A 16,173-nucleotide genomic window follows, 5' to 3' on the forward strand; every position below is an offset into this window, starting at 1 on the left:
TTAAAGCCTAAAGCACCTACAGTTGACTGGTTCAAAATTGTACTGGACATTTACATTCTAGAGAAGTTATTCTGTTAATGGTTGAAAGGAATCATTTTTCAGGATCTGGTCAAAATGGACAAACTATGTAAAACCAGTAATCCCCGTGGATTAAATGTCTGTCGCATTAAATTACAGTTATGTTATATAATGTATCCCTGTTTTGATTCTGGCAAACTTACACACTGGGTTGTGTTTCCTCCATACACAAGAAGAAAGGGATCAAGCCCCCACTCATGTTACATTTGTTCTTTTATTGTAAAGAAAAAAAAAAAAAAAAGAAAGAGAGTGGCTAGGGGTACCTGGATTAGCAAATGTTAGTCTGACACTCAATCTGTGAGGTGGAAGTTGAATTGTACACAGAAGAGACTGTAACACTTGCTCCTAATAAAAAAATTATAGAAAAAAAATCAGACCCATTTAAACTTGCAACACAAATCCATATTCTGCTTATCATTTCTAGTCCCTGCTTTGTTGTAGCAACTTATAAGTTACAATCGCACATGTATTATTTTATGTTTACTTATGTGTATTTATCATTTTACACTATGGTTATCTTCTTGCTATGCAGTGTGGAAATGATGGGGCATCCAGATCTGTGTTCAGAGTTTGACATCAATCAGCTTGAACCGCTGCTGCCACAGGAAGTGGTGGATGACCTGCTTAGCAAATATGTGAAGACGTTTACTGTAAGCATCACACACACACCTGTCACACAAACAGATATTCTGCTGGGTTCGCAATTCCAGTTCACAGGCAAACTAATCATTTGGAGCCAAAAAACTGAGCTTTTCAAATAGAAAAAAGTCTAGATGGACAAATGGACTGCGGTCCATTTGTCCTTAAAAAACTGGACAACCTTGGACTGCAGTGGCGGTCCAAGGTTGTATGAGAGGTCCCTCTTGCTGCCAAGAACATCAGCACCTCTCACAGCATTTCAACTTGGATTTAGTGAAATCTGGGAGAGGGGCCTAGATTAATTGACCAACCTAAAAAGCAATTAGTGATAATTGTAGTTTACTAAAATGTATTTATGAACAGAGCTGAAAATTCAAAGATTAAACTCTTAGCATCAGATTGTTGCTATGTTAACAAAATTAACTATGAAGGGTTAGGGTTCTTTGAACTTTTACAAAGTAAACTTGCAGTCTCCTTAAAATTTTACATTTAAATGTTAAACATTTTAAATCTTTTAATTTATCTATGCTGAAACCATTAAGTCAGTTTTAACAGCAGTGATATTCTCAATAAATAAATGTTAAAATTCTATGTTAAAATGTTAGCATTTTGGGGGGCCTGAAGGCCTGGGAGGCCTTGAGCAGCTGCTGAGTTCATTTATGGCATGGGCCGGTTCTAAATGTGATCAACTTACACTGTGCTGTTAGATTCACTAACTGCTGACTTAATTTGGATTTAAAAGCAGTGCAAATAATTTATATTTATTTTAATTGTATTTTTCTTGTTTATTTTTAAGATTCTATAGTTGTGGGTTTTAAGTATTGTCAGCAATATCTTCCAGTATCATAATTACCCAGTAATGTTTTTACTTTTCCTGTCAACTTAACCTACAAAAACACTGTGAGCTGCTGTTGGACCTTTCACCAATATGAAACCTTAGTGTACATATTTTAGCCCATTTTTTTACAATTATATCAATTTAAGTGTGTGCATTGTTGCCTAAAAATTAAACTTAAAAATTAAGTTAAAATCTTTTGAAGTTCATTGTAGAGAAATCTTTACCTCATGGGGAAAAAAACCTGTTCAAATCCATCCTTAAAACAACAAAACAAGACATCATAATACCATGATAAGTGAATTTAAAGCTCTGACTGACAGTGTTGACCCCTGCTGCTGCCTCTTTATATCCCACACCTCTAAAATAAGCAGTGGTTGTTACACTAGTTGTTTTTTATTTTATAAAGTGTGTCCAAATTTCTTTGATTATGGGTGCCTCTCCAGTCTAATATAACAGGTTGGCTGCGAAAGGCCCTGGAAACGGATAAGAAAGACTGGTTGAAAGAAACGGAGCCTGAGGCAGACCAAGATGGATTCTACCAGACCACGCTGCCTGCAATCGTCTTTCAGGTGACACATAGTTTGTCATGGCATTGGAGGAGAACTTCTGATACTGTTCCTGATTTCACTTACAGTGGATTTATTTTATTGTCCATAGCGAACAAATTTTTCTGTATAGATTTTAAACGTTGCTCCAATTTGGGAAAACATCTAGAGAACATAGTTCTAAGAAGCTGCTCTTCGACTGACTGCCCTGTTGCTGATGTTAGTGGATGAGGTTGTATGAAGTACATTTAAGAAAAATTATGAGAAAAAGTCAATATTTTTATCACCTATTTCAAAAGGTCTATTGTATTGACTCTTTGCACGTGACCTCCCGTTCTTCAAAACATGACCCACTCTGCCATAATGTCTGTGGGAGCTATTTCTCCATTTTCAGTTATATCTTAGAATTTAAATTGTTTAGTTTATTCTTATTTATTGTTTATTTTCTAGTTGATTTATCATTAGAATTTTTGTTTAATTCATTATTTAGAATAAGTTTTTTGGTTAGTAATTCACTTAATTAGTTAATTTCAGTTGGGTTGTGGGTATTTCACGGTATAAATAGGTGGGTCTTAGGTAGCTTATTATGCACGTGGGTGGTCACAAGGTTTTTACCAGTCTTCAGTCTTCAGTCTATGGAACCAGTCTCATCAGTCACTTCAGTCACTTCAGTTACCAGTCGTCAGTCAGAGAACAGGTACAGGAATCAGAGCAGAAGCAGAATTCTGTGAAACCTGAAACCTGAACTGTGAAATAAAACAACCAAAAAACTGCATTTCGACCTTTTGATCCTTTTGGGCTGCGTAAACCAGAATCCACGGTGCATCAGGTGACTATTTGAGTTGGGTTCACTTTTTGTTTTGATCACTTTTGAGTTTTTTGATTTTTGAATTTAAGTTTTGGGACAAATAGTCACTACAATGTCAAAACAACATATACACGCATTGTCTCCTGTAAACATGGTCAAAACACAGACAGCTTTTTGTTGAATTCTCTGCATAAATGGTCATAGGCTGCTGTGTGGGCGGCTGCAAACCAAATATAATTTTATCATAAACCTTTTCATGAGAAAAGTCAGTTATAAGGACTCTGTGTTTGCAGCGAACACTTTGTACAAGATAAGAAGATTAGTAAGATGTAATCAAATATTGCATCATGTAGCCTACCGTGTACAAAATAACTGGTTAGCATCTAGACTTTTGTACACTTTCAAGCCTTCTCCTGTGCAAGGGGAAACACTTAATGATATATTGGTATAATTTAGGCAACATGAATTCAAACAAATTCAGTAATTTGATCAAATCAAGGAAAACATTAGGAGGGATAAGGGATGTTCTGCTTCTAAGCCAGCTACTTCCAAGATTCGTAAACACAACTGCTTATGAGCTCTGACCAGGTGTGCTATTTCCACAGACAAACTAACTTGACTTGAACACAAGTAGAAGCCAAGTAATGGCAAAAAATACTCTGGAGGCAATCAGGGTCACTCTGTTGAGTACTCCCATTCCTCACTTCCAAAGTCTGTCATGGTACAGGTGGGTCTTATTGGAAAAAAAATGATATCACAGACGATATTCCACATTTTCTGCTTTCCTTTTAAAGTCACTACTTTAAAAAGTGACTTTTTAAAAGTCACTTTTTAAAGTAGTGACTTTTAAAAATGTATATAGTGATGCAAACACTATATACAAAAAGTGTTTGTATATAAACACTTTTTAAAGTGTTTATATAAATACTAAATATTACAATATGTTCTTAATGCATCAACAAAAATAGGTAACACTTTATTTGAAGGGGGTGAATAAGACTGTCATGACACTGTCATAAACATGACGTAACACCTGTCATGAACATGAATAAGTCTTCATGAATATTTATGACTGTTGTCATAAAGTGTCATTCGGTAAATTATGACACTTTTAATACAAAGTTGACATTATTCAAAATGTCTTTGTTATGACAACTTGACATTAACCAAGAAATCATTACTGATATAAATTTGTTCTAAAAGTATTACTGATTGCACTTTAAAAATGAGGTAACTTTATGTTATTAAAGGTAAAGTTTAAACAGTAATGATTTACTGGTTAATGTCAAGTTGTCATAACAAAGACATTTTGAATAATGTCAACTTTGTATTAAAAGTGTCATAATTTACCGAATGACGCTTTATGACAACAGTCATAAATATTCATGAAGGCTTATTTATGTTCATGACAGGTGTTATGTCATGTTTATGACAGTGTCATGTCAGTCTTATTCAACCCCCTTCAAATAAAGTGTTACCCAAAAATATAAAACAGATGACTAGAAATGTAAACTAATTTGGCTAAAAAAAAAACAGTCTGAAATCAGCTACCAAATGGAAATATTTAAATACACCAATTACACAGTTGTGGATCAACAGAACATTAGTTTTACAGGATGTTAAAAGTGTTTCCCCCTGATGTTTTTTTTTTTTTAAAAAGAGCATAAACAGTATGTGCAAAACTAAGAATCTTGTTTATTTTACTTTTAAAACTGCTCGACGACCAATTTTATGTCACATAAAAACCCTCCATACAAAAGCTTGTGCACACTTCCTAATGATCAGCAGCTTTGTTCATTTTCATTTTGTCCATCTGCCACAGACATCTCCAATGAAGTAATGACTGTCAGTGCTTTGATTTTTAGCTTTCATACTCATTCTTCCATCCTTGCCACGGATTCGTTTTCATTGCTTTAACAGCAATGAGCTTCTGTTTCATAGTTTTTCTAAAGCAATAGCTAGTTTGGGACACGGAGCAATGAGCGCCTTCAACTTCCATTGAGTTATTCAAATGTTTTAGCAGACTTGACTAGCTGTGGAGAACTAGCTTGTTCTCAATGTTTCTGAGTAGCCTCACGTCTTTGCGCTTCCAGGTCTTTTTTTTTTCTTGTGTTGAGAGGAGAGGCGAGCCAACGCAGAGCTGGGCTCTTTGTTACAAGGTAATGGCAGGTATGGGAGCTGCAGTGGCCAAAACACTACAGAGGCTACTGCCTACGTTTTTGCCCTCCAGCAGGGCGATGGGACGCGTGACGTCACGGTGCAAGGGGTCCATATTCTTACCTTATTGCAGGTAAATTCTGAGAAATTCAGTCCACTCCAGACTGTTAACCAGTTGACCACCTTCTCCCTTGTTCTTATGGCACTTCAGCCATGTCTGCCTTCACCTTTATAACTTGAATATCACTGCATGGATGATGGGGTGACATAGTTCCACCATAAAATCAGGATATCAAAATAAAGTTTATTTTCCCAGACAAGTTTTTATCTATATTTTTTTTTTACTGGTATTATAGAGGATGATATAACATGGCCCAGCCTTCTGGCATGGTACCTCAGCGTGATAAGGGTTAGATAATTGGGGCCAACATGGCAGGGCAGTTGTTTAGAGGTTTCTGTCTCTAGCAGTCATTTGGCAGGGTACACCTGGACTAGTCGCCAGTCCACCACAGGGCAACATAGAAACAAACACAGGACAAGCAACCATCCATACACACACACACGCACACACACAAGGGACATTTAGAGAAAGTAAAGCAGTCACATTTTTGGTGGTTATATGTCTTTAAATCTTCACCAGATGTTTGAGCAGAATCTGCAAGTTGCTGCCCAGATAGATGGGGACTTCAAGGAGCAGGTTCTGAAACTCTGTCTGAAACAGATGAATTCTTTCCTTATGAGGTATTCCCTTCAAATACTCAAACACCGTAATTGAACCTCATATCAAAATATTTCTGCAGTATTTATATTGAGCTAATGTGCGTTCCTTGCAGGTATCGGGAGGAGGTGGTAGCCTATAAAGAGGAACACCTGCGGGACAGACAGCTGCCTCAGTGTTACATACAGTATATGATTGCCATCGTCAACAACTGTCAGACATTCAAGTAAGACTTCAGTTTAAACATCAAACTCTTAGTTACTCTGACATTATGTAAAGTTAGTCCAGCAGTTCAAGCCTCTTCCTGTTGGCAGTCCTGTGTTTTGAGTCTTATTGTAGATTCCCATGATTGATTCCAAGCAAAGACAAATCCAGACATGGTCACATGGTGGGTCTTTTGTTGTTGTTGTTTTTTCGGGGGGGGGGGTGTTCACAGTCAGAGGTGTTTTTTTTCCTCCACCAGCTGCTGTGGCTGGTGGAGAACATTTTCTTACCAGCCAGTCAAGCGTTTCACCAGAGACTGTTTTCCTATTTTGTGTGTAATATATCCTTGATCACAAACTCCACCAGTTAGATCACATGTACAGTTAGTCACAGTTTCCATCTTGAAGTGAAAGTCAAAGAAATAGATGTCTTTTCACTGTTTTATATAATATAGTGTCTATATAAGAACATAATTATGCCAATAGTAAGACCATACATCCTTGTAAAATCAAGAGCTCTTAATCAAAGTTCTTGACTAAGAGCTTTGATTAATCTTAAAAATAAGTCTTGCATTCCTATGTTGAGCATTCCCACATTGACTACAACTTCCCCAGACAGTATTCAGTGAAAATGTTAACATTTTTAAAGCTGTTTTCTAACAATTCTATTTTTTTTCCTTTTTTGGCTGATTATCATAAACACCAAAAACATGATCATTGTTGATTCCACAGGCCATCATCATTCCTGTGTTATACCTGTGTTTTTCTGACTGCCTGCTACTTTACATGTAGGTTTCCCCCACCTGTACTTACTCTCACTCTTTGGACACCTCCTTACGGGGCAGTTAACAGCTAATCTGACCACCTCCTCAATCTGTTGCTGGTTTCTCTCGTCATTGTCTGATGATGATGAATTCTCTGAATTGCTAATTCCCCCTCCTTCTCTGCTCCTGAATCTGCTCCAGCAGTCGAGGTTTGTGTGGTATACATGTTAATTTGACACATTTTCATGTTTGTTGTTGCAGTTTTTCTGACTCCACCATGTATCTGCTCAGTTCTCTCCAACTCCGGTTAGCTGAAATGATGCAACTTATAACTTCTTAGAGGGAAGGGGTGGGCCAAGAAGGACTGAGGGATTTCATTAGCCACGTCCAATGTCGGTCAATAAAATCAAGCAATGGGTCTTTGTGATCTATATAAATTATTATTTTTACTAGACTTTTTTTGTTAAATTATGACAGCCTCAAGCCACCCCATAAATGTCCATTGACCTGTATGCTAGACGGCCACTACTTCCCTGGACAGGAGTTCAAACTGAATGCTATTTTTTTTTCTCCTGTTCTAATTGCCAACCCACCAGTGGTTCTCAAGTTGTCAAGTGGTGTGTGCTCAAGTTCACACACCACTTCACACTTTAACTGGCATTTGGCCAGTGGTGGGTGCCAATTTGTACCCTTGCTTGGAATATTCTAAAAGTTTTCTGGAGGTATTGCTTGAGGTATTGTATGTATGCTGGATCTTTCAGACATTAGCTGCATCGGCACAGTTTAGAGATGATCTAGCTTATGATGGTTATGAGTACTTGTCACTTTTAGGGTCAGTGATTGTTTTCATCTGGGTTCCTCAGGGAGTCCATCAACAGTCTGAAGAGGAAGTACTCTCAATCTGTGGATCCCTTCGATAGTAACGCTGCAATCGAGAGGACCCTCGGTGAGGTTGTGAAGGAAGGCTGTCAGTTTCTGCTGGATGAAGTCTTCTTAGACCTTGAAGTAAGACTTACTGGCATCAAACTGAACCAGTCTGACTGTACAACTAATCTATTCATTAAGGGGTGGGGGATCTAATGAAGCTTCATACTACGGTGGCCGACAGGTGCAAATGCGCAGCAAAAGAGAAAACATGCAAACAAAAGAAAAGACACCCCCCCGAATCAAATGCAGCAAACAAAAAAGAAAACACCCCCGAATTAAATGCAGCAAACAAAAAAAGAAAACACCCCCGAATTAGAAAACACCCCCGAATTAAATGCAGCAAACAAAAAAGAAAACACCCCCGAATTAGAAAACACCCCCGAATTAAATGCAGCAAACAAAAAAGAAAACACCCCCGAATTAGAAAACACCCCCGAATTAAATGCAGCAAACAAAAAAGAAAACACCCCCGAATTAGAAAACACCCCCGAATGAAATGCAGCAAACAAAAAGTGTTGAAAACGGAAGTGCTCCAGACCACTATGGGGAGTCTAACAAAAAATAGCTGTGTCCGAATTCAGGCTCTGCATCCTTTCAAGGGCCCTGAGAAACTGATCCTTCGAAGCATAGACATAATAAAAGAGTACACCCTCCCCCCCACGATTGGCTGCTCCGGCGCAAATACACTTTGCTTTGCTCAACCAAAACAGCAGAAGATGCCTTCAGCACTGCGGAATATTGTTGATCGGATCGACGGACTACTGACGTGAGGGCTCGACAGACTTTTCGCAAGTAAGATGGACATATTACTGTGTATTTTTGTGATTAGAATATTACTATACTGTATTTATGTCCACTGGCGAAATACCAGCTAATGCTAGCTATAGTGCTTGGTGTTCAGCCCCCGCTCTGACAGCTAACCGAGATTCCGTAAATCTTAAAATGTTTCAGTCATTCTCCAACATTTAGATTATCTGATACAAGAGCCTACTATAGAAATGAAACAATATTATAAAAATCATAACATTCACCAGCAAAGTTTACACAGATGACAATGGCTATTATTTAATTATTTAACTCAGTCAACGTAGGATAACTCGAAAATGTCCCGTTTTTGTTTTGAAGGTTTCCTACGACGTGAGGAAGAAGGGAGAGACAGATTCACTGCACAGCACGGATGAATCTCGTATCAGATTTTGTACCCAATCTCAGCTGCTGAATCACTCTTAAACCAGAACTCGTAGGCTGGAAAACATTATATATATATATATATATATATATATATATATATATATATATATATATATATATATATATATATATATATATATATATATATATATATATAATGTGTGTGTGTGTGTGTGCGTGCATAATCATGCATAGCCTAATGTATATTATTCAGTATTAATGATTATTTATGTTTGTATACTTATATAAGTATGTATTGATAAGACGAGAGCGGTCCATTAGGCGTCTGTCCTTTTATCATGTCTATGTGAGAAACGGCCCGATCTACAGAAGACGGGTCCTTCGAAGGCCACGAATATGAACGACCAGAAGAGAGAAGCTGTAGCCTCCGGCTAGCTGCCTAGCCTCCATCTCGGCGTTATGTTGCTTAGCAACCGTGACAACGTGAAGCACAGAGCAGCGAAGGAAAAAAAAACGGACTCAGTTGTTTTTTACTCTTTATTTCTGTATTATTCTTCACCTTTTGTAATAAAGGTTGTTCCATAGTAAAAAGAAAATCTGTCTGATTCTAAAATGTTTAATGTATACAAGGGATATTATTCATTTTCAAATACTCTCCAGATCTCAGGTAGTAAGACATTACAGTTAAATAAACTATGTTTGAAGGCTTAACTTTAATCAGTCAAACCCATTTGCTCAGGAATAAATTAAATACTTTACTTAACCAAAAGATTTTACTACTACCTAACTTAATATCTACATGGAGCGCCCGGCCAGCTGACAGCTTGCGAGTGAAGCTGGCTGTTAATGCAGCGGGAGAAGACATCTCCGAAAACGTCGGAGCAATATTGGAAGTAGGTGATTTATTAATGAACCGAGCAGATATTTCAGATCTACACATCTACATTCTCGCCTAAAAACATTGTAAAAAATAATTTTGTGTAATTTTAAGTGTAATACAACAAAAATTATTTTGTCGCCATTGCTGCTTTTCTGAACACCCGCTTCAAAGGATGCAGAGCCTGAATTCGGACACAGCTATTTTTTGTTAGACTCCCCATAGTGGTCTGGAGCACTTCCGTTTTCAACACTTTTTGTTTGCTGCATTTGATTCGGGGGTGTTTTCTAATTCGGGGGTGTTTTCTTTTTTGTTTGCTGCATTTAATTCGGGGGTGTTTTCTAATTCGGGGGTGTTTTCTTTTTTGTTTGCTGCATTTAATTCGGGGGTGTTTTCTAATTCGGGGGTGTTTTCTTTTTTGTTTGCTGCATTTGATTCGGGGGTGTTTTCTAATTCGGGGGTGTTTTCTAATTCGGGGGTGTTTTCTTTTTTGTTTGCTGCATTTGATTCGGGGGTGTGTCTTTTCTTTTGTTTGCATGTTTTCTCTTTTGCTGCGCATTTGCACCTGTCGGCCACCGTATCATACAGAGAAACAACTCTGCTTCTTTGTCACCTCAGCCAACTATCCCTTTCCCTCACACAACTGCTGCTGTGGAACACCCTCTGACTTCTTTGTTCTGCTCCCATCCCAATGCTTCCATTTTATCTGACTTCTTTGATTACGGTTTTGCGTTAACCAGAGTCACCTGAATGAGCTGTTGACCCGGAAGTGGCTGGCAGGTTCTCATGCTGTGGATACCATCTGTGTGACAGTGGAGGACTACTTCAATGACTTCAACTGCACACGGAAAGTCTTCTGTAGTGCTAAATGAAATGTTTGCATTGGATGAGTCAGCTATAAGGTCCCTGTTAAGAAGCTCTGTGAGTACTTTGACCCCTGACCTGCTGGATGTGCTGTGTGTAGGACATGACCAACGAGGCCCTGCGCAGGGTGGTGGTGGAGTACCTGAAAGCAGTGATGCAGAAACGAATCACCTTTAAAAATGCTGATGAGAGGAAGGAGGGAGCAGAGAGGATGATCAAAGAAGCTGAACAGTTTAAGTTCCTCTTCAAGAAACTGGCAGCGGTGAGTTCACTGCTCCAGGATTTGTTTTAATTCTTTACTTTAAGAATGTTCTTATATACATATGCAAAACTGAGAGAAACAACAGGTGGGCAAAAATTAAAGAAAAAGACAAATGAACACTGGAGTGTGCCTCAAGTAAGAGCACTTTGAATTAAAGTGCAATTCTTTTAGACCCAATCTGCTCTTATGTTTTCTGTCCTCAGTCCTTCCTTTCCATCTCTCCAAACATACATACTATTGCATTCTGATGTAGAAAGTGATTCTCGCTCTTTTGGAGATATCATGGATTATTTCAATCTTTATTGTGGTCATTTTTTGCTCAAACCATTTTCTTATAATGACTTTTTTCAGTTTTATTTGATTCTCAAAGAAGCCAAGTTTACATATAAGTCTGGGACATATCGTATCATTCACAATAATACTGGTACAAAAAACTTGCCGGAGACGATAAACTTTATTGTGATATGCTAATTCCATGACATAAATACCATCACGGATGCTTAAGTTGTAAAGGTGAAGGCAAACATGGCTGAAAATGTGATGATGGTTTCTATAGTTGTTTGCCAACTGCCATAAAAACAAAGACTGGTATATAGTCTGGACTGAACTGAATTTCTTATCCATCTGTGATGAGGTAAGAGTATGCAGAAGCGTCAGGCCTCTGCTTTGGCCTCTGCAGCTCCCGTACTTGGAGCTCAGTCTGTGTCAGCTCACCTCTCATCTCAACACAGACTGAATGAACTGGTTAACTGGAAGCTTAGGACAAAGTTCCAGGTCATTAGGAAACATGCACAAGATTTTACTGTTTGCAGGGATTTTATTTGACATACATTTTGGTGTTGAGCATTTTTTTAAAAGGAAGATTTCCTTTTATATTAAAACAAGATTCTTAGTTTTGCACATAATGTTTGTTTCCCCCTAATGTTTTTTTTTTTTTTAGATTGCACTTCTTAGCATATTCTAAAACTAATGTTGAACCACACACAGTTTAATTTGTGTGTTCAAGTATTATTTCCATTTGGTAGTTGATTTCAGACTGCTTTATGTAAGCCAAATTTATCTATTTTGTATTTCCTTGGACACATTAAACCTAACGTGCACTGTTGTCTTGCAGCAAAAAGGTTTGGGGTCTTTCTGGATGTAGAAAGACCCCAGACCAAAAAACATGACTGTCAGGTTGATTGGTCTCTCTAAATTCTCCTTATTGCGTCGTGCGTGCCTGAATATTTGTCCTGTCTGTCTCTGTGTTGCCCTGCGACAGACTGGTGGCCTGTCCAGAAACAAAGTGGTCGTGTGCATAAGTGAAACAACAGTTAAAATGTTCCTTCCCTGAGAAAGTTTACAGCATTTGAAATGTAAAATACAATAAAGTAAAATAAAAAAAAATTCACAACAGTGAAAAATAAAAATAAATAAATAAAAACATACTGAGTAATGATAGAGTACTACTATATCTATCTATTATAATAGAATAGGTAATGGCTTTCCTGACAGCTGCTCTGGAACGTCGGTTTGAAAACACGCTCCTTAAACATTGGACACTTCTTTTCCATAAGCATTATTATTGAAGGACTGGTCTAAAATATATAGCCTCCAGTCCTCCATATTGCCTCCAACGAGATGACTTGTGAAGTTTGCAATGTTCCACCTTGGATTTCACGATAGCTTTCCATTTTCATGTCCTGATATGAAAATGACCCTCCTTTCTCCCATTATTGTTTCACATGCAGTGAGTGAGCCTTGGGTTTTTGTAAACCTCAATGCAATTTTAAGATTACTTTTGATTATTGATTGATTGAGTGTGTGTGTCCAGAAACATGTTTTCTATAAAGCAGATTATTACCAGACTGTTCACACACTAACCGTGGCTGAGGAGGGTTCTCTGCTGGAAGCATTAAACAGGCTCTCTACCTGCAGGGTGAGGACACAGACCGGCTCTGTGGCTCCATCACTGCCATCGCTGAAGTCTTCAAGCTGACTGACCCCACTCTGCTCTTCCTGGAAGTCACCACTCTGGTCTCCAAATACCCTGATATCAGGTGGGCACAGCACATGCATATTCTTCCTGTTTCCTGTCTGCAATGTTTAGAGCTGCACTGTACATGTAGCGTATAGATACTGCTGTTTAAAACAGAAAACTACAATTTGGTGAGAACCATCTGAATGGAACCATTTTGTGTCTGCAGGGAGGATCACATCCAAGCACTGCTGGCCGTCCGCGGGGACGCCAGCAGAGAAATGAGGCAGATGATCATCGGGACCCTCAGTGAGAACAAAGTGTCCTACTCTGGTACCACACAGCCCATATTCAAAGACATTACTGTGCCCACCATCACTACAACCATGACCTCTATGACCTCCATGGCAACCGCAAAGCTGCTCAAATAAAGCCAGACGGCCTGACACCACCACGTTGAATCACAGCAGCACAAAGAAACCTATTTTTCTAAATCCGGTGTGATTGATTGATTCAGCCTTGTCAGCTTCTCCTGTTACTCTTTGTGTTTTGCTTTATTATCAAACTCATCCCATGCTTCCTTTTAAAAACCAATAAACGCTTATTAATAAACTGGACTGTCCTTATTTAATAAATCCTTTTAACAGGCTCCCCTGTTCCTGCTAGTTTATGCCGCGTTATGTCGTTTTCTTTAAATTCTTAGCGAAGATAAACTCAGGAATGATGGATCTCCTACCTACCTCTTTGGTTTTTGACCTTGTCTGTATTTTCTAATTCTTATTTTATTCTTTCATTTGTTTCAATTTCTAATATTCAGTTATTTTAATCATTGTTTTTGTTGACCACTTTAGTTAGTGTCTCCTTTTTTTTTTTAAGTTCAGTTCAGAAGAATGTTATCTATCCCAACGGGAAATTAAAATGTTGTCCAAGCAGGGCCATGCAGAGACATTTGGGGCACATAGGAGATTTCAAACACCTTACAGCAACAATAGTCTGAATAATGAAAACCTGTATTCACTCAATACAGAATTGGATCACGTTATAATGTCATCAGGTACGGACAGTGCAAAGCAAAATTAACCTCCATTTTACCTAATGGGTTCAACGTTGTTTCTCATGCTGTTAATCCTGGAGGTCAGGGCTGTGTGGAGATAGTTTGGACATGTTCTGTAAAAAAAAAAAATAAATACTGGGTACATTGGAAACGGAATGTTGAAGCAGGATCTTCAGCTGGAAAAGCAAAGGACATGATGAGCGAGAGGAAGGTGATCTGCTGTGGCGACCCCAGAGCGAAAAGCCAAAAGAAGAACTAAACACTCCAGGGTTAAGATATGCAATTTGATTATTATGAAGATAAATTCTTTTTGTGGTTAATCACACGAGTCTGACATATACTCTGTACTCTATACTGCTTTATGACCATTATGCCATTAAACATTGTGGTGAAAAAACTGCAAATTCATCCTTTAAACATTGTCCTTACCAGCGGTGGGAAGAGTATCCAGAAATGGTTCTCAAGTAAGAGTAGCACGACTAATATATTTTTATTCAAGTAAAATTTATAGTAGTCTAAAAAATGACTGATAAAGTCATCTGATGGAGAAACAATTTCATGTGCAAATTCTGGAACTTTAAAGACTAGTAAAATGAAAGAAATTAAATAACTAACACTTTAATTTGACTTAAAATTCACAAAATCAATACTTAAAGCAAGCACCTGATATATTTGTGTGTATGTACGTTAGAACAGCATAATGTGCTTTCAGCTACATTATATGTTTATGTGCTTACTGCATCTTAATCTTCAAAGAGTTTAGCAGAACACAGAACAACAAAGCTTGTGTATTTCAACAAAAAGTCTCACTTTGTGTCTGGTGTGTTTTTGGGTAGAATGTGTTTGTTTCCCATTCAGTGATGCTATTCACAGTAATGACTTCACTGAATTAATTTCACTCAACAGTTGCAATACTTCATAATAATAATACTCTAAAAAGTATGATGCAGTACAACTAGCAGAAGTAAATTATTTCCAAAAGGTTAACTAACAGATGGAAAAACTATTTCCCTGTTATGCAGATAATTGTAAAATGTATTTAGGTTGCTTTGTCATTTTAGTCTCATGGTGTTAATTGATATATGGATGTTGAGCATTCCTACTGATTTGGACGTTTTGGATGTTTTTATGCTTTTCACCAGACTGCAAGTCAAATTTCTCCATACCGTTTGCTTTGAGATGGAGACTGAAAAATCACAACTCTGTTAATAATGGATCGATATGCCATTCATTTAAAATAAATTGGTTAGCTGTAATTCTTTTTCAATGTGTGTTTAACCAGAATAAAACTCCTTGAGATTAAAGATCTCTTTTACAAGAGTGTCTTGACAATCATACAGTTAAAACAGTTATCTACAAAAAAGACTTATCAATAAATATTGATAATCAAAGTTGAGCTATCACTGAAGCAGGATGGCAATTAGTTCTTTTTCCTGTTAAATTTTCCCTGGTCGTTTGATCTATTTTTATTATATTACATATTACTAAATTTCAGTTTTGGTTTTATATCACCAACATTATCATTCCTCAGGAAACAGATGTGAAGATAATTGAGAAAAGTAAAACAAGAGATATTGCTATAAAAACATCAGAAAAAATGAAACATTACTGTATTTAAAAGTCTTACACATCTTACATTGGTTCTGAATTGTGAAGAAATGAATACAGAAGCCAAACTGGAAACTGCCTCTGAATGTCAAGAAATTTCAAGACATACCAGCTAAAAATCAGAAAAGCATTTGATGCCTTCAGAGAGGAGAAACTGCTTGCTGTAAAAGCAAAAATTTCAGTTTGATCCTCGATATCAGATGATGTTACGTTTTGTTTATTATTCAAAGTGGTTCAAAAGTTTTCTTTCATCAGTGGTTTCGTAAAGGAGAGAACCACAGCAACCACTGCGAACCTTCAAATCATAATGAAGCAGAACAGATAATGGTAACACTTTATTTGAAGGGGGTTGAATAAGACTGTCATGACACTGTCATAAACATGACATAACACCTGTCATGAACATGAATAAGCCTTCATGAATATTTATGACTGTTGTCATAAAGCAGGGGTCCCCAAACTACGGCCCGCGGGCCGGATCCGGCCCGCCTCCTCATTTGGTCCGGCCCCCTGAACAATACCAGAGAGCATTCAGTGTTTTTTTCATATATATGTGGATTTTTCTTCAACCACCAGGGGGGCTCTTGAGCAGATATGAAACTTAGTTTCCCTCAATGGAATATATACAGTCCTGCTCACAATTATTGGCACCCCTTCATGATTTGCGTACCTGAGTGAATATCTTCAGAAATAAATGGAAATGTTCAAAACTTATATCAGCA

At 37.7% G+C, this 16,173-nt stretch overlaps 1 protein-coding gene across 1 annotated transcript in view; it reads left to right on the plus strand.

Moving 5' to 3' along the window:
* exoc3 (exocyst complex component 3) overlaps positions 1–13,401 on the plus strand; it is a 30,545-nt gene extending 17,144 nt beyond the window's left edge. Inside the window, exons 8-16 of the mRNA XM_088014366.1 lie at positions 611–728; positions 1,999–2,124; positions 5,706–5,806; positions 5,899–6,009; positions 7,614–7,755; positions 10,447–10,569; positions 10,671–10,832; positions 12,750–12,871; positions 13,019–13,401. Coding sequence (XP_087870492.1) covers positions 611–728; positions 1,999–2,124; positions 5,706–5,806; positions 5,899–6,009; positions 7,614–7,755; positions 10,447–10,569; positions 10,671–10,832; positions 12,750–12,871; positions 13,019–13,220 — 1,207 coding nt within the window. The 3' untranslated portion in view covers positions 13,221–13,401. The remainder of the gene's footprint in view (positions 1–610; positions 729–1,998; positions 2,125–5,705; positions 5,807–5,898; positions 6,010–7,613; positions 7,756–10,446; positions 10,570–10,670; positions 10,833–12,749; positions 12,872–13,018) is intronic.
* Positions 13,402–16,173: the final 2,772 nt, after the last annotated feature.

Source organism: Poecilia mexicana, unplaced genomic scaffold (assembly GCF_051168715.1).
Source record: "Poecilia mexicana isolate PSO_F unplaced genomic scaffold, ASM5116871v1 scaffold_17, whole genome shotgun sequence".
NCBI classification, from domain to species: domain Eukaryota; kingdom Metazoa; phylum Chordata; class Actinopteri; order Cyprinodontiformes; family Poeciliidae; genus Poecilia; species Poecilia mexicana.